At 43.5% G+C, this 27,716-nt stretch overlaps 1 protein-coding gene across 3 annotated transcripts in view; it reads right to left on the reverse strand.

The window, feature by feature from the left end:
- atrx (ATRX chromatin remodeler) overlaps nucleotides 1–25,542 on the reverse strand; it is a 29,578-nt gene extending 4,036 nt beyond the window's left edge. Inside the window, exons 1-30 of one of the 3 annotated variants that reach the window (XM_086221402.1) lie at nucleotides 25,321–25,542; nucleotides 24,043–24,104; nucleotides 23,887–23,936; nucleotides 23,681–23,790; nucleotides 23,516–23,593; nucleotides 23,257–23,366; nucleotides 23,070–23,137; nucleotides 20,283–22,507; nucleotides 20,120–20,192; nucleotides 19,576–19,727; nucleotides 19,311–19,487; nucleotides 19,107–19,221; nucleotides 18,916–19,015; nucleotides 18,496–18,672; nucleotides 17,150–17,291; nucleotides 16,949–17,058; nucleotides 16,626–16,772; nucleotides 16,357–16,534; nucleotides 15,307–15,444; nucleotides 14,282–14,457; nucleotides 14,077–14,194; nucleotides 12,760–12,890; nucleotides 12,521–12,615; nucleotides 12,248–12,387; nucleotides 11,560–11,713; nucleotides 11,359–11,459; nucleotides 10,420–10,528; nucleotides 8,973–9,150; nucleotides 8,395–8,586; nucleotides 656–805 (exon numbers count right to left, since the gene is read on the reverse strand). In XM_086221402.1, the coding sequence (XP_086077528.1) occupies nucleotides 656–805; nucleotides 8,395–8,586; nucleotides 8,973–9,150; nucleotides 10,420–10,528; nucleotides 11,359–11,459; nucleotides 11,560–11,713; nucleotides 12,248–12,387; nucleotides 12,521–12,615; nucleotides 12,760–12,890; nucleotides 14,077–14,194; nucleotides 14,282–14,457; nucleotides 15,307–15,444; nucleotides 16,357–16,534; nucleotides 16,626–16,772; nucleotides 16,949–17,058; nucleotides 17,150–17,291; nucleotides 18,496–18,672; nucleotides 18,916–19,015; nucleotides 19,107–19,221; nucleotides 19,311–19,487; nucleotides 19,576–19,727; nucleotides 20,120–20,192; nucleotides 20,283–22,507; nucleotides 23,070–23,137; nucleotides 23,257–23,366; nucleotides 23,516–23,593; nucleotides 23,681–23,790; nucleotides 23,887–23,936; nucleotides 24,043–24,099 (5,751 nt within the window). In that variant the 5' untranslated portion in view covers nucleotides 24,100–24,104; nucleotides 25,321–25,542. Of the gene's footprint in view, nucleotides 1–655; nucleotides 806–8,394; nucleotides 8,587–8,972; nucleotides 9,151–10,419; nucleotides 10,529–11,358; nucleotides 11,460–11,559; nucleotides 11,714–12,247; nucleotides 12,388–12,520; nucleotides 12,616–12,759; nucleotides 12,891–14,076; nucleotides 14,195–14,281; nucleotides 14,458–15,306; nucleotides 15,445–16,356; nucleotides 16,535–16,625; nucleotides 16,773–16,948; nucleotides 17,059–17,149; nucleotides 17,292–18,495; nucleotides 18,673–18,915; nucleotides 19,016–19,106; nucleotides 19,222–19,310; nucleotides 19,488–19,575; nucleotides 19,728–20,119; nucleotides 20,193–20,282; nucleotides 22,508–23,069; nucleotides 23,138–23,256; nucleotides 23,367–23,515; nucleotides 23,594–23,680; nucleotides 23,791–23,886; nucleotides 23,937–24,042; nucleotides 24,105–24,502; nucleotides 24,602–25,320 lie in introns of those variants that run through there. The other 2 variants (XM_086221404.1, XM_086221403.1) reach the window with 2 other exon arrangements.
- Between the last annotated feature and the right edge of the window lie 2,174 nt (nucleotides 25,543–27,716).

Below are 27,716 nucleotides of genomic sequence, written 5' to 3' on the forward strand. Positions count from 1 at the left end.
GTTGAGTTTCGGGCGCCTGATCATGCTCTCAACAGTTTTTCCCATTTCCTGAACTGCAAATCTGAAATTCATACATGTTGCTTTTCCTGGCCACCGATGGCCAAGTTGGGAAGACATTAGCTGAGGCACGGTTACAAATATGCAACGTGATACCGAACAGCCTGTCAGAGATCAAAGTGACTAGTCCTGCATCTTTGCATGACAGATTGCAAAGCAAACGCAAGTGAGATTCTCACAGCCGACCGCAGCGCCACTGTTTTCTCTTGAAAAGCAGACGCGCTCGCAGGAAAAAGCTGCTTACAGCACACTTAGGGCAGGGGAGGGAGCGTGTGTTGGAAAAATAATCATTAGAGTGAATTAGAATCTAGGATTACATGGGGGGGGGGGGGTGTCTGCTCCTGTGCCTTCACAAGATCACCCCCCCCCATACCTCTCTAAATAAACCACCCAAATTGCCTGATGACTTGTCCTATAAAAAAAGATGACAGGGGAGAGAACAGTAGTAGAGAGGAAAACGCTGACACTTGATGAGTCTCTGCAGTAACACACCCACTGCAGAGGTGACATGACCCTCCCCAGAGTGGACCAAGCTGCCCAAGAGCCTCCAGGGTCTTGCACTTGGGTGTCAGACAACAGTTTGTTCTCCTTTGCCTACCTTTTTCTCTGCCTCGTACTCGGCCCAGGCGGCCTTACGGTCTTCCTCGCTAAGGGCTTCCTCCTCCTTGTGGTCAAGCAGGGAGTCGTGCTCATGATAACACGCAATCTGGTCCTTGTTGTTCTGCAGCATCTCAGCCAGGAAGGGATCCTGCAGCAGAGGCACCGTTAGATGAGAGACATGGCTCGGGAGGATTAAAAAAAAACAAAAAAACATCCATATTTCTTTACATTCACAGTGGAATAATCACAGACATAATCTGTTGATCACGCTGGATCTGAGAATGTTAGTTTTTATACAACTATAGCACTGACATCACGCTGCTGGGTGCTGATGAGGTTATTTGATGTGCTGAATTTAGAAGGATGATGTTTTCTATTCATACTGGGGAGCATGTGAGAATGAGACAAGTGCAACATGACCTCACTGTACGTTAAAACAAAAAAAAAAAAATCAATCAGTCCTGGCTTTTTTTGGATTTCAGGAGAAAAAACACACACACACACACACAGACTTGTATTTGCATGTAAGAAGATTAGATGACATGTAAAAAGAAAAAAAAAAGTACGCCCAAACAAAATACAACAAAAAAAAAATAGATGAAGTATTTTTGGGACTCTTATTTCCATGACTACATTGTTATTGAAAATAATACCTGAGTAAAATTAAGAGAGCGAGGCCAGACGCCGCTCACACAAACATGGTTCAAATTACTCTCGCCGCTGCACAATGTTTGCTTTTCTTTGTCCTGACTTAGCTTTACATTAAACTGGAATTTAGCAATCTGGAAACAACGTCATACAAATGTTGCATCATTAACCTCCACACTGGCCAATTTAGCGAAGGGCTCTGCGCTAACCCCCCTCCCCCCACCCCACCCCCATCCCTTTGAACTTTGACAGAGTGTGAAACTGCAAACTAAATTAATCATAGATGTCACTGCTGTAGAGGAGAGAGGACAAAACACACACACACACACACACACGTATGAAACAAGGCAGTGATTGTGAAGATGTCCTGAATAAACAGACACCGTGAAAACTGGATCAAAATGTGCCAGACAAGAAGACAGGGTGATATTCTTTAGGTCCCAAGAAAGTCCGGGATCAAGTACTGAACAAGGTTGGAGCATCTCCAGACTGACTTGAGTGTGTGGGGACAGAGAAGCAACTCTGACTGTCCAGCAAGTCAGTGGAGCTGCAGATCAAATGACAGTGCAGATGCTACTCCTAGAGCCAAGTGCATTCTGGGATACTCAAGTAATCTGCACCAGCAATGGCTCTGGGGTGGTCCGGTCCATCTCCTGTCCTGTTGGACTGTGTGTGTGTGTGTCCCAAATCAGCAGTAATGATAGTGTGCAACCGGACCTGGGTTACTGTGATCCACATGGACCTGCGTGGTGAAGCATATCGCTTTACTGCAGCAGATCTGAAGACGCTGGAGTAACTTGGTTGGCAGATGCTTGGAGAGAGAGGAGGAGGAGGAGGAGGAGGAGGATGCACCACTGAACTGGACTAGTAAACCCCCCCACCCACCCACCATCAGTTGAGGAGATGGGTTTTTGGGACCTTGCAGACCACCTATATTTAGTCAACTTTAGCAAAAATGTGAATGAACAGTGTAGCACTTAAGAGTCCTGACTCTGCATTGTGAGTAGCTACAGGAAGCTCTGGAGTTTTTATGAAGCCTTATGAAGTCTTGACCGTCTTAACCTACTGATGAATTATGGAATAAAAGTGTTGACATCTATTGCATCCAAAAAAAAAATTACAGCACAACAAATGTGCAAAAACACAAAGAATAGATTGATATAAAAATAAATGTCTTTGCTTTCTGTGCCACCGACTGCTGACAAGTGCTTTTTATTGCAGTTAACATTAAGCTTAACAAATCAACTGAAAATTCTCAGGGTTTAACATAAAGTTTTTTTCCTTCACTTGCTTAAAGATGTTTTTTTTTTAACTGCCCCAACACAAATTGTTTTTAAAAGCTATGAAATAATAACCATTCATGGTTCAAAAACAAAAACGTGTCATAGAAATTCTGAAATGTTAAGTTCAATTGCAGATGAAGGCAATATCTGATTACATAAAAGCGGAAATTTGTGTTTAAAAAAAAAAAAGTCCAGAGGAAAAAAAAAGTGAATATTGGAAAATGTCAGGACCCGAAGTCTTGTTTTTACAGAAGTGATTTAGGATCTCTCTGTTCATCTCGCCATAAATCAGAAAGTACTCCAAACATCCATAAAAACCTGTTTTCAAAAGGGTTTTCTGCAATGAAATGCTATAAATTAGGCCCAGGATGAATGAATGGATGACTGAATTAATGATTGGGGTTTTCGTCATATTTTGCCCCCCATGTTTACATCGTCAACGTTTCCTCCCAACGAATGGTTTATTTGCACTCAAACAGGAGGAGCATAGAATGGCGGCCTGGTTGTCACTGTCAGAGAGCTCAGCTGGACCATCCGGTGCAGAGAAGACTGATCATGGTGGGTGATGGACTAGCTCTCTGCAGAGGAGAACTAAGAAGAAAAACTAGAAATACGACACCGAGGTCGTTTGTCTGCAGTATGCGTGTCTGTCACGGCGGCCTTGACCTTCACCAACCAAAAGTTTTTCGTTTCACCCTCGAGTCCCAGTGGATGTTCGAGGCGTTCCAGCGATATTTCAGTAATGAGAACGGGATATGTGGATGTCTGACAAGAAAACTTCAGATGCAGAGGCGTAATATTGTGTTAAAGACGAGATTAAATCTGACCAGTGCGCGAAAAAACAGTTCTCGTCTGCCGTGGCTTGACCATTACTGGCCTGAAATGACACTTGCGTCACCCAGATTATCAGGCAATCCTGGTTGAGCCCCGATTCTACTGAACATTTTTTCCTGTTGTTACTGTTTACGTGTTTATCTTTCGCATTGCTACCGTTTAATCGCCCATCCACAAAATATGGCATCAGTCCTCCCAGAGTGCCAGTTTTTCAATGTTTCGAGGTAGTGACGGAGGTGGCGGTCCATTTTGTGTCTGCGCCCGAAGTGTTGCTAGAGTGAAGTAACAGCGGGAAAAGGCCTCTGTGAATATGAAGGGGGTAGAAGAAGAAAAATGGGGGAATAAAGTCAAGTATGTTCAGTTGCTTGAAATAAGTGAGTAAAATAAATAATCTCGATTTTTCTCAGGCGATCTAACCTACACTACAAAATTCACGTATTTTTTTTAAAGGCTTCTATGACTTTCCAGGGTTTTTTCATGAGCACAAACCCTGTATTATTGTTAAGTAAGCTGTGAGCTGGAAAACCTGGCCTCAGATGACAGCTGATCAGAGATCTGGGATGGTGCAGCAACAAAACAGCATTTAACAAGACATTATTCAACATGCATGACATTTATCTCTGCATGAAACCTTTTCCATTCCTTGAATTGAGAGAAGAATTCGTGTTCTCCAGCCAAATACTTGTGCGTGAAGGCATTATGAAACCTGCCAGCAGTCTATAAATGATGTAAAGCAGTTTTCAAACTCGGCAGCTCTCACATCAAAAAGATGAAACGTTGGGAGTCGACATGAGCAGGCCTCCTTCTATTTTACAACTTGGCACAGGCACCCACATGTACTTTACCAATCGACTATAGGTGACACTTAACTGTGAAAGGTCTGATGCAATTAAACACCCGCCAGCATTAAAAGTGTAGGTTCTGAGGAGGCGGGAATTTTTGGCTGTGTTATCAGATACTTTCTAGAGCTGAGAACATTCTTAAGCATGTTAACCCAATTTCCTGCACCTAAACAGCCACTTATTGTGTTGCGAATGTTTCAAGCTTGCCTCCACAGTCACCTTTTATTTTATTTCTGTCACTGCCATAACAGTTAATCTCTACTTAACAGGGAAATCACCCTCACAGGAGGTATGACGTGCAGGAGAGATGGAAGATGGCGAGGAGTTAGTTGCAATGTGAAGGGATACAGAGGGGATGAACAAAGAAGGAAAGGTTCATTCGGGTGGTAAAGTTGTTCAGCTGTGTGGGAATCATCATACGTGTGTTTGATATGGCTGTGCGTGTGCCAGAAACTGCTATTGATGCGCAGGTGCGTTAACCATAGCAACAGAGGGGGCGAAGACAGGATCCCGACAGCAGGAATGTGAGTGGCTGAGATATTTGTGATACCTAAACATAGCCAGTCAAAACTCTCTCCCCCACAGCTGCACACAAATTATACACATAACCCTGCTGGCCAGCTCTAAACATTTTCTCTGCAGAAAGGCACTGGAGTTCAGGGTGCTGTGCCTGACTTCAGGAGGCCATCGCTGGCCTCAGGTCTTTACAACCTCAAGGGCCGCCGCACCAGTCAGTGGGTTTATCTAGCTGTCAGTCTATTCACAAGAAACAACACCACACGCGTCACAAAGGACTAAACAAAGACAATAAACACGGCACATTCCTATGAAAACAAGCCTCAGCTAGCAGAGGGGGTGGGGGTGGGGGTGTAGGATCACAAGCTGGATGAGAGGGTCAGCAGGGATTCACAGGGAGTCAACAGAAATACGATGCTGGAACTTTACTGAGAGGAGAAGAAAAAAGTACAAGACAAGTGGAAATATGTATCTGGATTAATTGATGATGAAAAACTGGTTGTTCACAAAGGGCTACAGAATATTTGCTAGTCACTGGTCTGGCTTACTGGACCAGTATAGGACAGAAATGGAACGTTGATAAATCTGTTTTCAACGTGAATATAAACTGCCCCCCCCCCCCCCCCAAATTCTTTATAGACTTTATCATCTATAGCTGTTAGTTTCATCATAAAAAATTAAGACTGTTTAAAAAAAGACAATTATATGTTCAAAATATTACTGTGTCTAACGTCAAAAACACATGTTGCAGTAAGCCTTGCGTTTATTTTTCACATACCTGATAACATCAGTGTGTGTGTTTGCATCCAATATCCCCGGTGAGTGTAAACGAGTACCTAATAACCTGTGGAGTGCAGCTGCAGCCAATTAATATTTTTGCCTGATTCATGAAGAATCATCTCACCAACTGATTATTCTGTGTTCATTTGTTAACTGAGCCGAGTACTGCTAGTATTCAAATTTACGCGTTTGAGAGTCAGAGTCACACATGCCGGTGACGTGATACAGAATCCTGCAGACAGATTCACTTGAATTCACTGATGTGTAGGTGGTAGTAGCTGGGAACTCTCCCACCCCAAAAAATAACATAGCACACCCAACAAAGATGGGGAAGATGAGAAGGTTTTTCCATCCCAAGGCACCACAGATGTAACTGATAAAAAAAAACAAAACCCAAAAAACAAAAACAGGTAGGGTTCAATGAATGTGCACCACTCTGTCACATCTCCACAGAAAATAATAAATACATGAGGCTAACGGCCCCTTAATTGTGACTTCATGATGTTTCATAAAATTGTTAAGCAGCCGTGGCAATAATTTTGCAGCAGGCCACCGCCGCTAAAGCTGTGTAGTGGTAACAATGACAGAGGGAAAGCCGAGGGTGGGTACAGCAAAACAGATTTGAAACCCTTACCAGGGAGAAAAAACCCTGCAGTATTCCAGGGGGCATTTTTCTTTAAGGTCAAAGTGATTTCCTCACCCTAATGAGACAAGCATGGTGTGGCTTATTGCTCCAGTCTGCTGCTGTCTATACTGTGGTTGGAACACAGCCTTCCCACAGCCTTGCAGTGTGTGTGTGTGTGTGTGTGTGTGTGTGTGTGCATGCGTGTGTGTGTGGAGAGACTGGGTCTAATGACCGCTTCAGCCATCACCTGCAGAGAGCACAAGCGCTAGCGTATGCCAACGGGCTGCCAGCTTGACCAGTGGCGTGTATGAGCAGCAAATTGTTCTGAGAAATCAGAGGAGCAGTACGACAAAAACTGCAAGTGGCCGCATGCTCAATGGAAGAGATGAGTGTGATGAAGAGGAAATGGGTGAGGATGTCTGACGGAAGGTGGGTGGGGAGTCAAAAAAATCTCATGTCTGGGTTGTGAGACCTTCTTTGTCATTAAGGGGAAGTGCGCCTGCTTCCTTTGTCTTCAATTAGTTTCTGTGAAGAGTGGAAAGACATCTTTTAAAGAGGGGTTTAAATAATGACCCTTCATCAGGGAGGGGAGGCCAGAGGGAGTATAAGAAAACAACTTTACTGAGCTCGCTTTGAACATTCAGAGGCAGAAAGGTGAGTCAGCATAGCAGATGGTCGCCAAAATCACGGGGACAATATGAGGTGGTGGTTTTATGGAGGACAGGGAAGAGAGTGAGAGCATCCATGAGGAGAAAGGGAAGCACAGTGTGAGCATGTGATGGGAGCACATTCAGGACAATGTGTCTGCAGAGACATGGTAGGGATGAGATAACCAATTTCTGCATCACACGAGAAAAGGCATAAAAAAAATAAAGAAAAAAAATCAGCATCCATTCTCAAACATCAAACATCTGCATTTTAGAGCAATGTGCCCTCTCTGGCCGGGTAGACAGCACTTCTGGTGTTTAGCACTAAGGAGAAGAACAAAAATGGTTGTTGGCTCAACGTGATAGAGGGTGTCTGACTCATCTTCACATCATTCCAGACGGCAAATTCCTTCCGTAATACTGCAGTCCGGCTGCCACATCATAGTTAAGCCCCTGGCCAAAACAGGTCAGCCTGTGAAAGAGTTCGTCAGCCTCTCCGTCTTTAATACTGTGTCGCATAAATGTCACCGGGCTCATTAAAGATCAGACACATCTAACAGGCCGCAGCTCAATGAACACATCTTTCCTCTTCGTATCTCCGTCTGGAGGAGCGTGGAAGGTGCAAGCTATGATATCTGTGACAGGGTAACACTCCTACCTGTTGACACCCATAAAGAGAGTAATGATAAAGATCTTTAGACAGTGCAAATGGAAAACAGATTTTCCACCGGGGTGCAGTGCCAGGCATCTCAACTGTCCAGTGAAAAAGGAAGTGAGTTGAATATACAGTGTTTCTTTCATCCATTTTGTTATGGTTTGACCTGAGTTTCATTGGAGAACGCTGTAAGCAAAGAGGTAAAACCACTTAACTAGATCCGAATACATCCTGAGATGAGAAAAAAGGGAAGGAGTTGGAAGGGAAGACAGTAATTCAGAGATCGAGTAATAGATGGTGAGGAACGAAGGAAGAATGAGAAGAAGTGCAGGTTTACAGCAGGGGAGCAGCTCTGCTCCACAGCAGTGTTGCAATGAGGAGACTATTTAGTAAATAGCAGTAAACAGATCTGTGCAGCTGTGCTGGGTTGGATGGCCCATGTAAGGGCTGTGTGTTCATATTAAACCCCAGGGGGCCCAGATAGTGACACAGCACCTGCATGTCAGAGAAGAGTTCAGAAAAAGAATATGAAAGGAAACAAAAAGAAATAATGTTCCCAGAAAGGCCAAGCAGGATACAAGCTGGCACAGGGTCTCAATAAAAGTTGATCACAGAGTGCTTGAAAAGTACCACTTGATACAAGTTTGGCATTTAAAATGGCATCCAGTGCCATGTTTGTTGAAGAAAAGAAAACACTGTTTTATTACTGCTGATGGGTTTCAGATTGCTCCTTGTATTTCCTTTGTGGATCAGTTGCGACACCGCCATGAAATCTGCATCAATGGTTTGACAGACTCCAATTTCACATTCTATTTATCCTAAATTACATTTCTAAACAAAGAAAGTTTGGTCCATCACAGAACTGCAACAATCTAGACGTGTATGTGGCATACACACGAGGTTTTACCTTAGGCAGCACAGGTGTGGCTTTCTTGCTCTTCTTCTCGGAGGGATCATCCAGCATATCCGGCTCGAAGGTGTAGAGCTCAGCCAGCTCGTTCATTGTAAAGTGCCTCTCGATCTGCTGCTGGTCCACTACCCGATACGACAGAGACTGTTTGGTTACCTGCCGCTCATAAATCTTCTCCTCCATTGTACCCTGAAAGAAGAATACAAGTGAGGAGGAGGCTGAAGGAAAAACACACTTTGTCAAAGAGGTCAAAGGACTGTGGTGATAACTCGGTCCTACATCACTACAGTGAGATAGCAGAGATTCACCACTGACCTGTTTAATGCTCCTCGCTAACACAACATGAAGATACACAGCCAACATGAAGTCAGTTACAACGCATCACCGTGTTCCAATAAATCAAACGCTGGCTTGTTAAATGCAAACAGCCAAATTATGGCTGACATTATCCGTCTTCAACACTTTTCTGGTACCTGACATTTCTGAAACTGTGTGGGTCACAACTAATTTAAACGAAGAACCAGTTAGTAATTCCCTTATTTTTAATCAGTGACTCGAGATCCTGATAAGATCACCTGGGCCAGGAATCTGTACACGTAGACTGTCTTGAGCTGCCCAAAGCGGTAGACCCTGAAAATACTTTGGATGTCAAAGGAGGGGTTCCAGGAGGCATCGAAGATGATGACCCTGTTGGCTGCCACCAGGTTGATGCCAAGGGAGCCAGCTCGAGTGGAAATGAGAAACAATCGGCCTCTGGGAGAGGGAAAAGAGGGAAAGAGAGTTATGTGAACTCAGCATTCCTTTTTCTTGATGCATTTCAAAAAACACTTTGATGTGGTCGTCTAAAAGGCCGTATTACATAAGATCATAAACAGGAACTACAGCTGAAACGATTTGTTAACTAATTAGGTGGTAAACACAAAATTAACTGGCAACAATTGTGATCAATGATGATGTCATCAGTCATCAAAAGCTCTGGAAAAATGACTAAGATTTCTCAGATTTCTGAAATTTGCATATAGCTGTTGGATGAATTAACAATAGGAGTTCAATGGATCACTAAACTCAAGGTTCAGATCGCATCATGGTTTCTGAGTCACGCCCCCCCCCCCCTTTATGTCCGTCACTTCATGATTACGGCTCAAACCAAGATTAATATGTGCAAGAAATGCTTTGTGTTTAATCTGCAGATGACACGATCGGGTCAGAAAAATTACTAGTACAACTAATAGAAGAAGGGTTGCAGGTTGTGGGGAAAAAACAAACAAACAAAAAAAACAACACTCTGGAGTGACACACCATACAACATCTGAGCTGCTGTGATGCTAGATAAAAACTGTCGCTCCGAGCATCATCATAGTCAAATGTCTAATTGCCGTGGTTCATCGAGAGAATGAGGGGGAGAGCACTGAGGAAAGAACAAATATAACCCTTCACCTCATGGTCTTTAATGTAGCAGAGTTTTTTTTCCCCACACACAAAGTGGATACATACAATGAAGCTAGCACAACGATTTCAAAAGGTCATTTGCCTCCCTCACGCCAATGAGACGCTGCTTGTAATCACTGAAATGGCAACAGCCGGCTAACGCTAGCTGTCATAGGGATTTGGTGGGTGTTGCAGTTCATCAGTAGCGCAATAAAGTACCAAAAACACTGGTACACCCAAATGACTCCTTATACATCCTGAGTTGAGTTAAGCGCTTGGGAATATGTACACAGATGAACACGCCATGATTAGCCTCTCCCACTTATTTACTCTCTCTCACAACAAGATGTTTCACTCCGGAGTCTGCTTGTTTAACAAAAGTCTCACTCTGGTCCTCCATGACAGAAGGAAAAAGTCCTGTCCGTGATGCTGGAGGGAGGGAGACCTGAGCACTAAACGGCGCACACAAATACTGCAATTAAGCTGTGGTTCACATGCGTGCGGAACCGTAGGGATTCAACACGCGTACAGATCTCACATCAACTGTGCTCTGTTGCACCGCTAATTGATGATGAATAAAGCTGGTGGCGTTACCTCGTGTTACTGGAATCATTAAATTCTTCTGCCCACTTCTTCCTGGTGGTGGCGTTAGTGGAGCCATCCAGGCGATAGTAGTCAATGTTCCTGAACCACTTGCCTTCACCTTCAGACACGCACATTCAAGAGTTAAGAAATCTGCTATGACTATTCAATGTCACAATCTATAGAAAAAACAAAACAAAACAAAAAAAAGGCCAACACGTGTCACCATCAACTGGACCGTTTCCTGTCAAAAAGACTTAGTTTGGGTATTAGCAGATCGACCGTTACGTTGGTTAGAGGCCAGCTGTATTTAACCTTCAAGATGGCCAACCCCCCCGAACAGCCTTCATAACCAACATTTCAGTATGTTTCCAATTACAGCACTGTGATCTTTTCATTACAAATTACAAACCCTTGAGCAAACATTTTTCGTGGAATAAAAAGTCAAGGTCTAATCATTTTCAAAATGAAAGTAAAAACAGCTGCTGAAGTTTAATTAGGAACATGACCTTACACCAGCGGCGGTGTGTGCATGTGTGTGTTTAAGGATAAGCAGCACACCGGCGTGGACAAGAATACATGTTGCATGTGGGCTGTCTTGTGAGTGTGAAACCTGCATCCCCATATGAAAACACTTCAGCCTTCTCCAAAGCTAATGTTAGCATTTTTTTTTTTTTAAATATCTCACCAAAAGTTCAGTCAGCTCGAAGACTCCAGTGTAAAACCACAAAAATGAACTTTGGGACACACAACAGGGCTCCTTTAGCTCCATAAGTGAGTAGCTGGCTTAAAATATCAAACATTGCTGAGTTATTTTAGCACATCATTAAACTAAGAGCAGCATTTGAAATCATAACATTCAATGGGAAGCTGATCATTGACTGAAATAAGGTTGACAAATTCAGACTCTTGAAGTAGAGGGGCCAAGCCTGACTGAACTATAAAACCCACCTTTATATGGAGAGGTCTTGTCTTCATCTTGAGCTTTACAAGCCAGTTCCAGAAAATCCTCAATCAGGTCCAGAGAGATGAGAGACTGACTGAACACCAACCTGAGAAGGAGCAAGAAGATACACCATTGTAACTTTATGTTTCATTCTGCAAAACAACCGCACAGTAGAGGGAGGTTGAGTGAAGTACAGGAACACTTACACTTTATCTTCCACTTCTTCGGCCATGCGCAGGACCTCAAAGAGGATCACCATCTTCCCGGAGTGTTCCAGGATTTCAGCATCAGCCTCAGTGACAAACTCCTTGTGCCAGTCAGCACCAGGACTTCCTGGTGCTGAGCCAGAGGGCTGAACTGCTTTGAGACACAAACAGATTTGTCGCAGGTCTGTTCAGTATCACAACAACAAGCTGCAGCAAAGACATCAAGCTTGCAAAACTCCTCTAGTTCGACATCACAATACAGCTGCAACATGTGCAGGCTTTAGCTGCCAAAGCAAAAACATCATGATCTATGTTGCTTTTAATCTGACACTGGCTTAATTACTTCTCATAACAGTGCTGATGTAATACTACAGAACTGCTCATCGTATGTCATCACTTACAAGTAGTTCAACATTTGGCTCAATAAATTGGACATTTGTCCAGATAATCCTGAAGGAACACTGAATTTGTTTCCTCCAGGCTTGCTTCTGTGAGACTGTAGCCCTTGTTAATAATTTATTAATAATAAATACTGTAGATGTGGAGAACATCACTTGTTTTTCCAAAGGCCGGTCACAGCGACGGTCCTTCACGTGTGGTTCTAATACTCAGCTACATTCCTATTATGCCCCCCCCGACACACACGCACACGCACACACACAATGGAGCAAACACAAAAAAAACCTACGTTCTTCAACAGGCTCTGCCCTGTTCCGACCCTCTCCGTTCCTGCCGCGGGAGCTGGTGTTCCACTCCTTGATGACCTCCACATCATCACTATCTGAGTCATCAGATCCCCCCTTTTTTCCCTTCCCTTTCTTCTTTTTCCTATTAAGAAGGAGGGACAGTGGAGGACACGGGGTCAGCGAGAGTAACAAATGGAAGACACGAGGTCCAGTCAGACGAATCTCTTTAGAAATGTGCGAAATGGAGAGATGGATTCTTTTTTTCTTTATTTTACTTTTTCTGCTTCTCGTCCTCAGAGGTCAGACTCATGGAGGATTCCTCTGTTTCAGATGCGATGAATTCATCCATACTGTCTTCGTCAAAGTAACCCTGCAAGAGAGCACACTGGTGTGAGATTTGACTGTGTGATGACACAGGTCGACCAAACACTGGAAGCTGAATAATGTGTGATTTGCATCCAGTTTTTTGAAACAGTGTTTTTAATGAGGTTCGGTCTCGTCTTCCCATACCTACCCTGTTTTCTTTACTGATGTAGTCCAGCTGAAGGCACCAGGGATGGGTCCAGATTCTGCTGAGCATCTGGAAATCCTGGAAGAGTTTGGTCCCCGCACGGCCTCGGCCCCCCTCCATTGCATTCCCCACACCTGCACACAAGGAAAAGAGTGTGAGGAGGAGGAGGATGGATGTGTGTTTGCCTTGTATGCCGCTCAGCGCACCTCTTCACTTATAATATGACTAGAATAAAAATGGAAAGGAAAACTTGTTTGTGTCTTGTGCTTGCAACAAGTAAATGTTAATCTAAACATTTTACATCCCAGAGAGAAAACACTATGAGAACGTCTTCCTTCAGGCACAGCTGGACAAGTCTGAGGTTGATCTGAGCTTTTACTCCGCAGCAAGTGACTGGCAGCAGCTAAGATGTTGTGTGTTTGCCTCCACTGACCCGCACAGGTCACAAGTTACAGCGTGAGGCACAAAAGGAGGGAACCTTTGCTTGATTCAACTGCTGCACACTGCTTGGTGGTCCAGGCCAAAAGACGCCACTGTGGAGGTCCAGCACCACAGTCACAACATCAGCACTGTGCCCTGTAGACAACCCAGCCTAATGAGCCACAGCACATACCGCAAGCCCCCCCATCCCAATCACTCCTCTTCTTACATACCAGCTCTCTCGCTCTTTGTTTTCGCTTTTGGTGTAAAACCACTGGCACCCCCTCCCTCTAAATTTCTTTCCCTTTCCTTTATGCCCCCACATTCCCCCCTTTCACCCCCCCAACCCAACCCCCTGTTCCCTCTCTCCCAGAGCTCTTCATTAGGGAGACGTGGGAAACTGGGCTTAAACCCTGCCTGCGGCACTCTGCCAGCTGCCACCCTTACACACACACACACAGACACACACACACACACACACACACACACACACACACACACACACGTCCCTGGCCACATTCTGAGAGGAAAGTCCACTAAACGACTTAACAAAGCAGCACAAAAAGTGAGAGAACAGAAAGGCCTTGCACTTATCTAAAAACCTTGTCAGAGCAAATGACAGCCAGGTAAAGAGGGGACTTCTAAAATACTCTTGGACCTGGCTTTAGTCTCACCGTGAACTACACAGGTTTTCCAAAGGAATTCTCAACAAAATTTGGTTGAAGTCTTGAACTGGGCCAAATCCCCATCTGGGTAATCAGACCTGAAGACTGTAAAAGCCCTACTAGCAGCCCCTAGAGGCTCTGCAGCTAATAACCAGATCAGAGCGGTGGAAAAAGGTCAATCAAATGTCACTGTCATTTACAAAAGTCTGCGGAACACAAAAAGCATGATTCTCACCGGTGAAGTGCTCCAGGTAGTATCTGTAGAGTTTACACTGGATGGGAGTAACTCTGATTGACAGTACATACTCGTGCTTGGGGGGTAGGAACTTTGTGAGTGCAGAGTAATCTTTTCTCTGTGAAAGAGCAGACAAATCAAACAATTTCAGGATGAAGCAAATGCTTGAGGATCTGCAGCCAAACATTTTATCCAGTGTTGTTACCTGGACACAACCGGCTAACATCTCATAGAGGATGTGAGCCCTCTTCTTCATGACGCGAACGTCCTGTGGAGTGGAGTCGGCACACTGCCCGTTCTGGATGGGGTTGATGAAGCGATTCCTGAACTCCTTAATTGACCCGAGCAGGTTCTCCTTGATGAAGTTCACCATGCAGTGGTCTGTTAGTGGCACAAGAAAGTCAAAGGATTTAGAAACAGACTCAAGAGAACTATCTGTTATTGACACATAGATGACGCCATCTGTCACTGCCAGTTTCTGACAGATGCATTTGACATTACAGTATAAATAACCTGTATTATTGAGTGCTTCACATCCGGAGCTTTGGCGGATTGATGATGCTCACTTGGATGGTCTGCTCACACACACTGATATCTGTGTCCCCTCCATCCACAATGTTTGGCAACGAGACCACCTCGTACACAGAGGGCATTAATTAAAAACCTGCAGTGATCCCAGCAGCGGACCTGATAAGTGCCTCTCCCCATTAACAGAGGCGCTGTGAATGTTTACGCGCGAGGCACAGCAGGGGGCCTTCAGTTATTAATGAAATCTGCGACAGGATCAGCGTGTCGGGAACTTTCCAGGCGATTTATTCATTGTATGTTGTTAAGATGTTAACTATTTTTTTTATTGAATCAAGTCTGCTGTCTGTGACTGTCAATCGGTCCATGGTTTCGCAGGAACATCCCTGCATGCTGCAAATATTGTGAGACATTAAACCAGCAAAAGTAAAGCCAAACTTTAACACAGCAGACTTGAGCTTTTGGCTTCTGATAATCTCTCTGGTGAGACAAACATCTGGTTCTTCTAATTGCCACATGTGTCATTTAAATAGTATGTTCATGTTATTCTCAAAACGCACCTATCAGTTAACCTATTGTGCCTTGCTTATACCATTTAAAGAATATGCCTGGATTGGACGAGGCCCAAATTCACCTGGGTCCTGCATTTCACACACAGAATATTGTTTAGAAAGGATCCATTAGAACACTTTTAGACAGTCTTACATTCCACTAGATTGTTTTGAAGAGGTGTCCCAGTCAGCACAACCCTCCTCTTTGTCCTGATTGAGTTCATCGCTTTGGACACAGCAGACGCCTCGTTCTTCAGGATATGACCTTCATCACAGATCACCATGTCTGGACCTGGACGTTGTGAAGAGGAGACAAAATCTGATCACACATGGAGGAAAAGCTGAAGACGTATTTAGAGAGAAGATCTCGTAAGATGGTGTGAGCTCATAATCGGGGCCTGTTGACTTTGTTCACACTTGGTAGTTTTAAGGATCAATCCAGTTTTACAGCGCTACTACGTTTTGGGACAAATAGATTTGAGTTCTGATTATAGTCTGAACAGATAACAGTCCTTAACCGGGGGTGAACACATACAGAAATATCACATACGACCAATGCCACATCTGGTGTACATTACTGTACAGTGCACTGTTTCTTAACCATCGGGCCAGGGCCCATGGGTGGGCCGTGAGTGCCCTCTAATGGGTCGTGTGATGCTTGTCAAGTTGGAGCTCACTTTTTACAAGGTAATGTGTTTAAAGAAGTGGATTACACTAGACTCTAGGAAGGGTATGTTAAAACCATATAAGTTGATAAAATATTAAAGTAGCTCAATGAAAACATCACCACCACCACCATCATCATCATCATCATCAATAAGAGATGCTCAGTTTGGCAAGCTAAGTGCTAACAACAGGCTGTGGTGAATAATGGAAAAGCTCTTGAAGCGCACACCCAGAACATCTTAGAGAACCTGGTTGTTGTATTTATTTAATTCCAGAGCTCCCATCTGTCTAACAGGGAGTGGTGCTGTTGGATTTCATTACTACATTACGAATAGATTATTAAATAAGAATAGATTAGCCAAAATAATTCAGGCTCTGGCCCATAACAAGAATGAATGGGTGCGTCCTAAAATAAAAAAATTTTAAAAGTTGGTCTTGCCAACTGTAAACCCCCCCCCCCCAAAAGCTGAATTAGTTTCGATATGGCAGTTCAAAGCGAAAGGGCAATGTTATCTCTGTGTCTATCACAGCAGTGTACCTGGATCTACCAGTGTCTTCTGAAACGTCTCTTTCAGCTTCTTGCTCTTGGTGTTCCTGCCCTGAGTCAGGTTGCGGTACATCTCATATCCAATGATCATAACACCCCCAGAGTCGTGCCACTGCTGGAGGGCATATGCCCGCTCCTGAGGCCTCTTTACTGTAGCCAGCTCTGTCACCTGTTGTGCACACCACAGATCAATAAAGTTATTATTTTCAAAAATAATACATGATAAGAAGCTGTTGAATAGTGGCAATATCAAATTGTACCTCTAGACTCTCATCATCTTTCATTCCTTCCTGCCACTTCTCAAACTCATTCAGCCAATTCAGGACTGTGTTTAGAGGACACACCACCAGCGCTGTGGTGAAGTCCAGCTTCTCACAGAGCAGCAGAGTATGAAGGAATGCCACCACCTACAGGACAAAAATAGAATTACAGTTACAGCTGCAGCTTGGCACTACACCGTTGGCTCAACATGGAAATGTGCTGTATCTGTAGTCTTAAAACAGCTCGAATGTTGAAAACGTTACAAAACTCCATACACGAGTCTGTTAACACAACAAAAAGCCTGCTGCTTTCTCATGCTGACCTGCAGAGTTTTCCCCAGGCCCATACAGTGGGCAAGGATGCAACCGGAGCCAGAGGACTTCTCGATCTTCTTCACAGATTCACAGCAGCAGTCCCACATAAACTGCACTCCTGAAAAGTTACAAAACAGGCTGACCTTGGCATCTCACACACAAGCGTGTTTTTGGTACTCTTTGTCCATTACATTCATTTGAATTCTTACCGTCAACCTGGTGGGGTTTGAGCTTGGTGACAAGGTTCCTATGCACCTGCACGAGCGGCTCTTTGGTCTCTTCATCTTCATCCAGCACCAGCTTGGTGGTGATGGGACACGTCACCTGGGAAGCCTCCTCTACCACAATGGTCTAAGAAAGGGATCAGAGTCATATGAAGAGAAGAGTCCACAATTACTTTAACAGTAACACTCATGTGAAAAAGGTCCATAAATGCAGCAGTCTGTAGTTCTATGACGTCATCTAATTAACCCTTAAGCATATTATGATTGCATGTGGAACTGCACAATTCAGAAATTATTTGATTGCAATTAGACGAATGATCTTGAATTTGCAACACGATTTGAAATATATGATGGAATGTCCATTTTTACATCGTTCTTCTCAATGTTCCCTGATAAAGGAAGTGTTGGCTAACATGTTGCGAACGCCAAACTGCCGCATAGACAAAACTAATAAAGATTTTCAATTCACAGCATCATGTTAGAAGCAGAATTAACTCCTTTTCATAAATCATTCAAATTTTCAATGAAAACACGGTAAAATTCTGACTTTGCACACAGTAATATTACAATTCTGACAAAATTTTGATTAATTGTTTGAACGTAAGCACAAGCGCCTGGCCCTGAACCAATCATCAACAATTCACCTAGTTATACAAGGGCATGATCACATCATATTGCTGACCTCGATCACCAAAATTACCAAAAAGAATCACCCAAACTTTACCTCTTTCCTGGCATCACTACATTACTGCTGAGTATCAGAACACTCTTAACGTTCAAGCTCCATATTTTGGGACCTACGGAGTAGGTAACTCAAGCCCATTGGTTCAGCAGATTGCTGATGTAATTCTGTATTTAGTAGTGCTGCGGGTTGACTAAGGGCCAAGTCTTGACATTTTAGTCCAACGTCTGCAGTCTGGAGCTCTGAGAACGGGTTCACGTGAACGTGAGGGGACGCTAACTGTTGAAAACAATGGCAACATGGATAATTTAATTGTAACAATTCATTTAAATGTGTTATGCACTTTGTCCCTGCCAGCAAATACGAAGTCAATTACCAACGTCTTTTATTTCCTGCTATTGAAAAAGCACTGAAGTTGAGATTTAAACTGTTATCATGTATAACTCACATTTCTTATGGTATATCACTATGATGGGAGTCAGTCACAGGGCAGTGCGATCCAGACTTCGCAACCAATCAATGAAGCTCCTCCTCTCAAGATAATCCACCTCAGTCTCACTAAGGGGACCGCCCCCACCAGCAACACCCGTGCAGCATTTCACAGGTTTAAATATACCAGCAGAATATCGACAGGATTTTTCATTTTTACCTCTCGAAGCTTCTGCCTTAGTGCCTCCCTCTCTGCTATGCGTTTCCTCCTCTCCTCTTCCTCTTTCAGGGCATCTCTGGTCTCTGTCCGCAGCTTGTCATCCTTGAGGATTTTGCGAATCTTCTTGCGCCCTTTGCGTCCTTCTCCATCTTGGTCCTCGCCATCTTCCTCTCCACTCTGTGAAATTAACATTAAGTTCAGCTCTCTGATCTTCGGCCCTGAGGAGAAAAACCCCACTACCTTTGATCAGCAGCCCAGTAACCCCATGATTGATTTTTGCCCTCAATAATCCTTGTAACACACTCCCGGACAAGTTCACATTTCATGTGCCATGCATGACTGGAGCAGTAAAGGTTATGCTAGCACATATCAATCCTCTACCTTTATCAAGCCCACTACCAAGTCCACTTTTTATATCACCTTCTCATTGCTAGAGGAGGAATCCTGAACTTTGATCCTGCGCCGTTTCTTCTTCTGCTTGTAGCTTCTCTGTTTCTCCTCTTCCTTCTTCTTCGATGATCTGCAGACACAAACAGAATGTGTCCAAGCAGAGCAGCAAGCAACCATGAGACATGAATTATTGCCACTGGTCATTAGTCACTTCATCTTACCTGGTCTTTCGACGTTTCCCGTTGTCCTCTGACTCACTGAGCTCCTCACTTATGCCTGACTCTTCATTGGCCTCTGACTTGTTGAAGTCCGAGTCTGCAGAGTCATCACTGTCCACTGCCACACAAAAACGACAAAAGCCTCTCAGTGAGTCACTCAGTTACTACACTGTTTAAAAACGAGGCGACAAAACATTCAGAATAAACCTTTGCGTCTTTCGTTCTTCTTCTTCTTCTTGCTCCCCTTGGTCTTGTCTTTATCAGCAGCCTTCTCGTCTCCTGATTCAGCCTCACTCAGCGAGAGTTTATGACGGAGCAACTTGTGGCGTCGCCCACGCTTCTTCACGTCTACGTCGGAGCCTGAGTCATCTGAATCCTCCTTGTCTTAAAGACGGAAACAGTTGCAGAACAAACAAATTTGAAAAAACAAAACAAAACAAAACCGACAGCCCTTTTATTAAATATTTACTACCTTGCTTCTCCTCTTCATCTTCGTCTTCATCATCTTGTTTAACTTTCTTGGAGGATTTATCTTCCTTGTCATCTCCTTCATTATCAGACGAGCTTTCTGCTCCAGATGAAAAGTTTGACTTGATTTGGGCGAGAAGCATTTTCTTTGCAATTCTGAAAGAGAGAAAAAAGGAAATAGACAGGATTCGACAAACTAATAAAATGAATGTGTTTCTACTGAATGATCTTCCAAGTTTAAGGATAGTAATTTGCATTTGAAACAACTCCTTTCACAAATAAATAACATCAAAGCCAATTATTTTATTTCATTAATTATACCATAAACCTGGTAGCTTGAAATATAATACTTAAATCATTCCTACTACTACTACTACTATACTACTACTATAATTTAACAACCCAATAACTAATATTACTGGAAAAGAATATTGAAAGAAAGTTGTGTTCAGAAGTAACAAAATACTAGGATGTCACTATATTATTCCTGGGTAAACATCCTGGGAACAGCAGTAGTGTCACTAAAAACTGTTCCTCGTGTTACGTACCTGTTCTCAGGATCATCATCGTCATCCTCTTCATACGCTCGAGAAACGTCCTCTTTTCCAGGCGTTTCGTCTCCTAGTCAACAATATAAACATTCGGAATTGATGTCAGTCATTTAAAGCAGATCAGGTCTGGGCTGCTGAGCGGCACTGAACACTAAATCACCTGAGGACTGCTGGAACTTTCCACCACCTCCAATCATGCTGTCCTCCACAATGGGCTTGATCTTCTGCTGATCGCTGTCCTCTCCAGAGTCTGCTTCAGCCTGATGGTCGTCCTCATCCTCTTCGCTGGAGGATGACTGGAGCTTGGAGGCTCCTTTGGGGCTCCTTCCTTTACATTTCTTTTCGTAAGATCTTTTCCGATTCGCCGCCCTCCTCTCGGGTGAGTTTTTCTCTTCTTTTGCTTTGTCTTGTTTCTTGACACGTGCAGACCTCTTCTTCGTTGAACCTGCTTTACTTTTTGCCTCTGTTTCAGAGTTGGAGGAGTCTGAGCCATTCTTTTTTTTCTTAGGCGTCTTCTTATTTTTCTCCTCAGAGTTTGAATCTGAGCTCTCAGACTTCCTCTTACGTTTGGATGCTTTGTCTGTATCCTGTGAGGATGTGTTGTTTACTTTGAATAAACTTTTTTTCGCTTTCATGTCTCCCTGTTCCTCATCTGTGCTGTGGCATTCTGCTGCCTTTTCCAGCAAGATGTTAGGAACTTCATCTGAATCAGATTCTGCCATCTTCTTCTCCAAAGATGACTCGCTCTGTTTCTCATCCTCTTTTCTGCTGTTACTGGATTTCTTGGAGGACTTGGTCTTACCGTTGCTATTGTCGTCCGACTCGGATTCCGATGATTCTTCCTCACCCTTGTTCTCAGCCTGCTTCCTCAAGGGAGTGGTCTTCACTCTACTGGAGCGACGGTTGGGTGGTGGACTGTCTGTTCTACCTGCTGTCTCTGCAGAATTGCCCTCCTCCTCTTTACACTTATTCTCTTCATCTTTTACTTTGTTTTTGGACCTGGAGGATCTTGACTTGCATGTTGTAACAATAGGTACGGGAGTCAGTTTAACGATGAGGTTCTTCACCTTGGGCTGGAAATGTGGAGAACATGAAGAGTTTCCGTTTGAGTTTGTATCACCGTCTGTAACCAAATTGGTGTCAGTCTGTGACAGTAAGGTGGAATCAGCAAGGCTCTCCACCATCTGAAAAAGCTCATCAGGAACTGAAGGAGGAACAGACATAATGTCATGATCCAGGGACATTTCACCAGGTGACAGCAGCTCGTCATCACACGCTTCAGTTTTTATTGTGTTTATCATGGTTTTGGTTGAGTCAGTAGCTGTTTGACTGTCTTTCATTTCAGTCTCATCTGATACTTGATCATGGTCAACATCTGCCTCCCTGTGCTGAATCTCATCCGGCTCCTCGTGCTGCATCCCATCCACCTCCTCGTCCACGTCCTCATCTTCCTCCTCCTCCTCCTCCACTTCCTCATGCTGCTGCTTCTCGTCCGCCTCCTCGTGCTGCATCTCGTCCGCCTCCTCCTCCTGCATCTCGTCCGCCTCCTCCTCCTGCAATATGTCCATCTCCCCCTGCTTCTTGTCCGGGTCCTTGCGCTGCCTTTTGTCCTGCTTGTCAGGCCGCGTCTTGTCCTGCTTCTCAGGCCGCGTCTTGTCCTGCTTCTCAGAACGCGTCTTGTCCTGCTTCTCAGGTGGGTCTGCATTATCAACTGAGTCAGCCACCTCATCCATGCAGTCCACTTCTACAGGGGGCACAGTAATAGCGCTTTTCTTTATTAAATGATGCCCCTCATTGCCATTCTGTAACTCCATGTTTCTGAACTCGGGCTCCAGGGCCGCCTCCAAAGCACTGTGGGCCTTCTGCAAATCAGCAAGTACGGCCTTGAAGGCTTTCAAATGCCGATACCTGATAGACCTATCTCCCTGCTCCTCTGCAGTCTGCTGGACAAACTGAATGAATGTGTTATTTAGACCAGTTGTAGTCTCAACAAGTTTTTTTGCTTTCTTTAAAAGTTCTTTGGGTACATGCAGTTTTTTGTAGGAGAATGTTATGGTCCCTGAGCCTTCGGTGTGTTCTTTCCCATTCACAACTGCTTTGTGCTCTTTGACGGTCTTGTTCTTGTGTCTCCTGCTCTCCCGTTCCTCCATTTTATCCGCTTTTCTTTGCTTGAGTCTCTCCTGTTCCTGTTTTTCCATGATGCTGTGGCATTTGGAGACCAGATCCTGAAGAGGCTCTGACCTACAGACATAGCAGTGCCATTTTGAGTTCTCATCGGTAATGGTTGACAACTCCCGTCGGCCCAGGTTGCGCAAGATACACTTCTTGCAGAAGGCGTTGTTACAGTAATCACAGCAGATGAGCTTGCCCCCTTCAGCACACCACCTGGGGAGGAAGCATTCAAAGTTTGGCATGAAGCAAAACATGTCTTAACTGTTTGGCCTCAAAACAATTTTTTTTAACAATATCAAAGTATGTTTGATGAAAATGTGGTAAAACAAGCAAAGCAGGCCACTGGAACTAGTGCCGAAGATGTAACTGTCAAACCAGCACTGGAAATTAGGATTTGTGACACTGCATTTTACATATGGCTATCCCGCTGACAAAATTCAAACTTGAAAACTGTAGGCTTAGCCATCATGTGTCTGTGTTGTTTTACAGATATATTTACTCCCTGTTTTTATGTAGTTCAGCCTTTTGAACTTGATATTGGCATGTTGTGTTGCAAATGCGGCTACTACTCCGACAGGCTGGAAGATGTTCCAACGTTACTGGGCCAAAGGGCAGTGATACCAAGGCTTAAGCAGATCAGATGCCTGCTCTAACATGTGCAGGGGTTAGGATTTTGGTTTGCTATTGTCATGGCATTAACCATAGAGGTGCAGCTGGCAAACTATTCAAGTAGACGCCCAAAATAAAAGCATGAAAACGAAAATGAAAGTCTTACCTGCACTGCTCATCCATTCCATCGGAGTCTCTACTGATGTCATCACTTGTATAGTACTTGTAGCAGGACTAGAGAGAAGGGATATAATGTGACACACAAATACAGTAAGGTGAAAGATGGAAAATGCCAGCGGTACAGCCCTGTAAAGGCTCTGTAAATTTTTAAAAGAGTATGTGGCAACTTCTACCTTGCAAATCAGTACTTTAAGCGCAGGATGTTCATATACAGAGTTGCGCTGAAACTGGTTTACTTGTTTTCCACAGGCTGTGCAGCTTATCTTCCTCTGCAGGGTGTCATCTGTGATCGAGAATACCAATGACTGTCACTAACACCCCATTGTTTACGCCGACAAAACAATGACACTCATCACGTGGTTCATTTTCCTTTAAATTGCTTTGTGAACTTAATTACAGAAAACACAAGACATATTCATTTTCAAGCCTTACCTGTGTTTTTCTGTTTAAAATCCACTCTGAATTTCATGGTTCCCTTGTCGTTCCCAGCAGGCCTCATCACCAAAGTGCCTAAAGACAGAAGTAGAGGAAATGTATCCCAAACTATTGAGCAACAATATGTTGACTGAAACCGCACCAAGCTTCAGCTGGTCCTACCTTTTGATACACTTCCTGTGTTACTGTCAGAAGTGGCTCCTTCATTTTCACTCTCATTTGAGGTGTCGGATTCATTTAGTCCAGTGTGCTTTACTGCGGTGGAGGGCTTCCTGAGATTTGTCAACAAAAGGATGTGTATTGATAAAAAAAATACAATAAAAAAACAGCCGCCAAACACAAACAATATATGTAAGAAAACTGCTCACCTCCTGTTACGTGAGGAGGAGGACTTCATCGTTTCTGCTGAGCTGCCAGGCTGACAGGGCAAGATAGCATTGCTCAACTACACAATAATTGCCTCTCATGTCTTATTAAGTTGAAATATGCGAAAGGTTAAATGCTATTAAATTTTGCATACTTACCTCATCTGCTGATTCTGCCATTTGGTCTAGATTTGATTCAGAAGAAGCCTGACTCATTTTACCTAAAGAGAGAAAGATTCCTTTCATGTGTGACAGCAGAGTACAGTGAGATGCTGAATATATATAAATATACTTAAAAGATAAACAGGTCTTCAAACAAACAAAAAAACAAGACTGAACACTGAAAATACTTAACGAATGAATGCAACACATCAGGAAAACGAAAACTGAGTCGCTAAATTAAAAATAAATGATCAAAAATACCCACAAAATTTTCATAATACATGAACCTTATAACATTTTTGAAAATACGTTCAAGTCAGGAAAAGTGCTCATGAATGACAAGTAACTACTAATGTTGAAGACAGCAAGAAAAACAATGTCAAACTCACTCAAACATCAAATTCACAACATAATGCTTATCAAAAATATACAATAATACCATTCGAGCTCTTCTTACATTTTATGATTTTTATAGCACAACTCCCCAAGCCGATCAGCGTTTATTATTCTGCTCTGCGTCATCAGAAAGTGCTGGTTTAACTCTACACCATTTGTTGATAACGTTATTTTACGTGAAACCAGGTCCACTGTTTACCCCACAGCCCCGTGTCAGACCTGAAGCCAACCCGGCTAATCAGCAACACACCCTTTTGCGTTTTGTCTAGCCGGTGTTTATTTATGCCCACCTGAACCCCCCCCCCCCCCCCTCCTGTTTTGACAACACACCAACTCCTGTCTAACGGGGTTGCCAAGTTCAGACTTGCTATCATTAGTAGGTTTAGCGGTCTCGTATGCAGACCTACTTTTTTTCCCTCTCTCCACAGTCCCATGTTACCCTAGCAACATTGCAACCCCTGCGGTGCATGCAGGGTCCAACGCATGGGCATGCACCGAAAAATGCATGCTCGGGCCTACTTTCCTTCCTCATAACGATACCATGGTAGGGATCAGGGCGATAATAGCAGACTACGTATTAGCATCTCAACCAACAGTGCAACACTTATCTGTCTCATACACATAACAAACAGTCTTTTTACAATAAAGTGCATTTTTTACTAAGGCCGCAACTCCGACAATCACTCCTTGATAGGCGCATGTATATTGGCATTGGTGTCTGAGCGGACTTCAACATTGCCGGCTGCGTAGCTAACAGCTACCCCTAGCCTAGCTTGCTCAATAGCAACAACTACTATTGGCGCTGTTGGTCGCTAGCAAATGTAGCACAGTAATCAATGCACAATTGACTTGTCTAAACATATTAAACATTGTTCCTACCTGCTGTTTCCCGTCGTCATTTCTCGATTCACAGAGGCACGGTTTGTTTTTGGTACGAGCGCTTTAGCTCCGCCTAATTTACGGGTTTTTGATGATAGTGAAGCAGGAATATTCAGGAAAAAACCCAAACAACTCCGGTCAGGGGAGACAAAGCAAGGAGACCATCTTGCCGGATGGCTGTGGACGCAGTAAAATGGCGCATGGAGCCCAAATCCTGCGAGCGCTCCCATTGGCTGGCTGCTTCCGATGCTCTCGCGCTACGAGTGGTCCAGATGACCGTGAAGGAGACGCTGCCACCGGCGATGAGTTCAAGCTCATTTAAATGTTGATTCAGACGATTTGTGGAGAAGAAAAGAAAATAATAGAGGACGCAGCGATTTTATTGTCTCACTAACCGCTTGTGCTCGAGCAGGTACACATGAATTACTTAGGCGGCTTATATTACCTGACAAGGTTCTACTTAAAGGTGATGCTCATTGTTAGTATCACTGACAACTACCGATTCTGCCACAAACTATAAACACAATTAATACGTTGATAATTATTCGTCAGTAATGGGGATAATGATGATGTGAGCGACATAAGAAGAGCTAGAACAGTCCTTTAAATTCTGAACATGACATCATTTTGCTTAGAAGCCGCCATTAAAACCAGGATAACACCGGTGCTACATTAATATATCCCATTATCCCAAAATCTAGTGATATATCAGTACTCGTATCAGTATCATACTAATATATTACCTACCAGTGTTGTGTGTTTATCATACATGTTGCTTAAGCTTTGAAAGTTTGAATTGACAAAGAAACGGGAACTGATGTTTGTCAGCATATTCAAAAGGGGAAAAAAATGTAATCAATTCCAGCGAGATACCATTGGTAAACGGGCCTATCTCCTCATCCGTTGGCTACCGGAACTGTTTTGAGTGAGAGAGTGGTGACTCTTTTAAATGTTGCACATATAACCTGTAGATGGGGCTCTTCCTCAAGGCTTGTCTGTTAGTGCAAGATATGCAACAGCAGAAAAAAAAACAAGTAAGGCAATGCAAGTTTATTTATAGAGCACCATTCATACACGGATCAATTTATACTGCTTTACAAAGCTAAAAATGAAACTTTTAGCACCAAAAGACAACAGAAATATATTGGAATTGAATATAATGAAAGAAAATGATTTTCAGATCAAAATATCAGATTAATTAAAAGAAATTATATTAAATCCATTGAGGGCACATGATTTGGTTTGGTAATGGAAGGATGGAACGGAATTGAATTGAAAGAGTTGTATTAAATGGGCGGCATGGTGCTGCAGTGGTTAGGGGTACAGGATCTTTGTGTGTGAGTCTGCATGTTCTCCCTGTTCCTGTGTGGGTTCTCTCTGGTACTCCAGCTTCCTCCCACAGTCCAAAGACATCAAGAGGGGACGAGGCTGATTGATACTCTAAATTGACTGTAGGTGTGACTGTGAGTGTGAATGGTTGTCTGTCTCTATGTGTTGGTCCTGTGATGGACTGGTGACCTGTCCAGGGTGAACCCCGCCTCTCGCCTGAAGGCTGCTGGGATAGGCTTCAGCCCCCTGACCCGACCAGGATAAGCAGAAGAAAATGGATGGATGGAGTTGTTCAAAAGAAGTCGGGAAGAAATTCAACTGAAAACTGGATAATGTTTTAGGGCCTGTATAAAAAGAGCTTCCATGTGTAGAGAGCCTCAGGTTCTCTGGTAGTTTGTTCCACTGGTGAAGAGCCTAGGAACTAAAAGCTGCCTTAGGCCCAGTCTATTTATTGTTTTATAAACCAGGAGTAAAATACCAACATTAATGGTCTGACTCACAGGAAGATGTAGTGGTGTGAGGCTTTGTCAAGTAAACACAGTTGCAATCATCTTCTTTCTGTGCCTTGTTTGCACAGAAATCCTTAGATTCTTGTTCTATTTTTAATAGTAGGCCGATTAAAATTAAACAATGGTTCAAATATTGTAAGTAGGAGGTGGAGATGTGATTGTGTTTGAGTACAAATTGTGACAAACTCAAGGTCTTGTCCACTAAAAGAAAAAAAGTCACTCCACATCAACAGATTCTACTTCGCTATGTTCCATGTTGCTGCTATAATAAACCCATCGGACTGCTTTTGTTCTTTGGGCCCTCTGAAAAATGATAAATTCTATAATTAAAAATTTAAACAAGTGTATGGTTCAGGAGCTCACCATAACATTTCACTGACTGACCTGAAAATTGAAAATACGCTTTTTTGTTTCATGCTTTCTCATGGTGTTTGAACAGCTTTACATCACAATGAGTCTCCAAAGTAAGTTAAGGCAGCAGATTCTCCCGAATCTGTAATAAACAACGCACTGCCCTACAACTCAGGACTAACAGTAACGTTACCGTGAGCCCAGTAA

Source organism: Aulostomus chinensis, chromosome 13, assembly GCF_037954235.1.
Source record: "Aulostomus chinensis isolate RoL2024-O1b breed Wild chromosome 13, RoL_Achi_v1.0, whole genome shotgun sequence".
Taxonomy (NCBI): domain Eukaryota; kingdom Metazoa; phylum Chordata; class Actinopteri; order Syngnathiformes; family Aulostomidae; genus Aulostomus; species Aulostomus chinensis.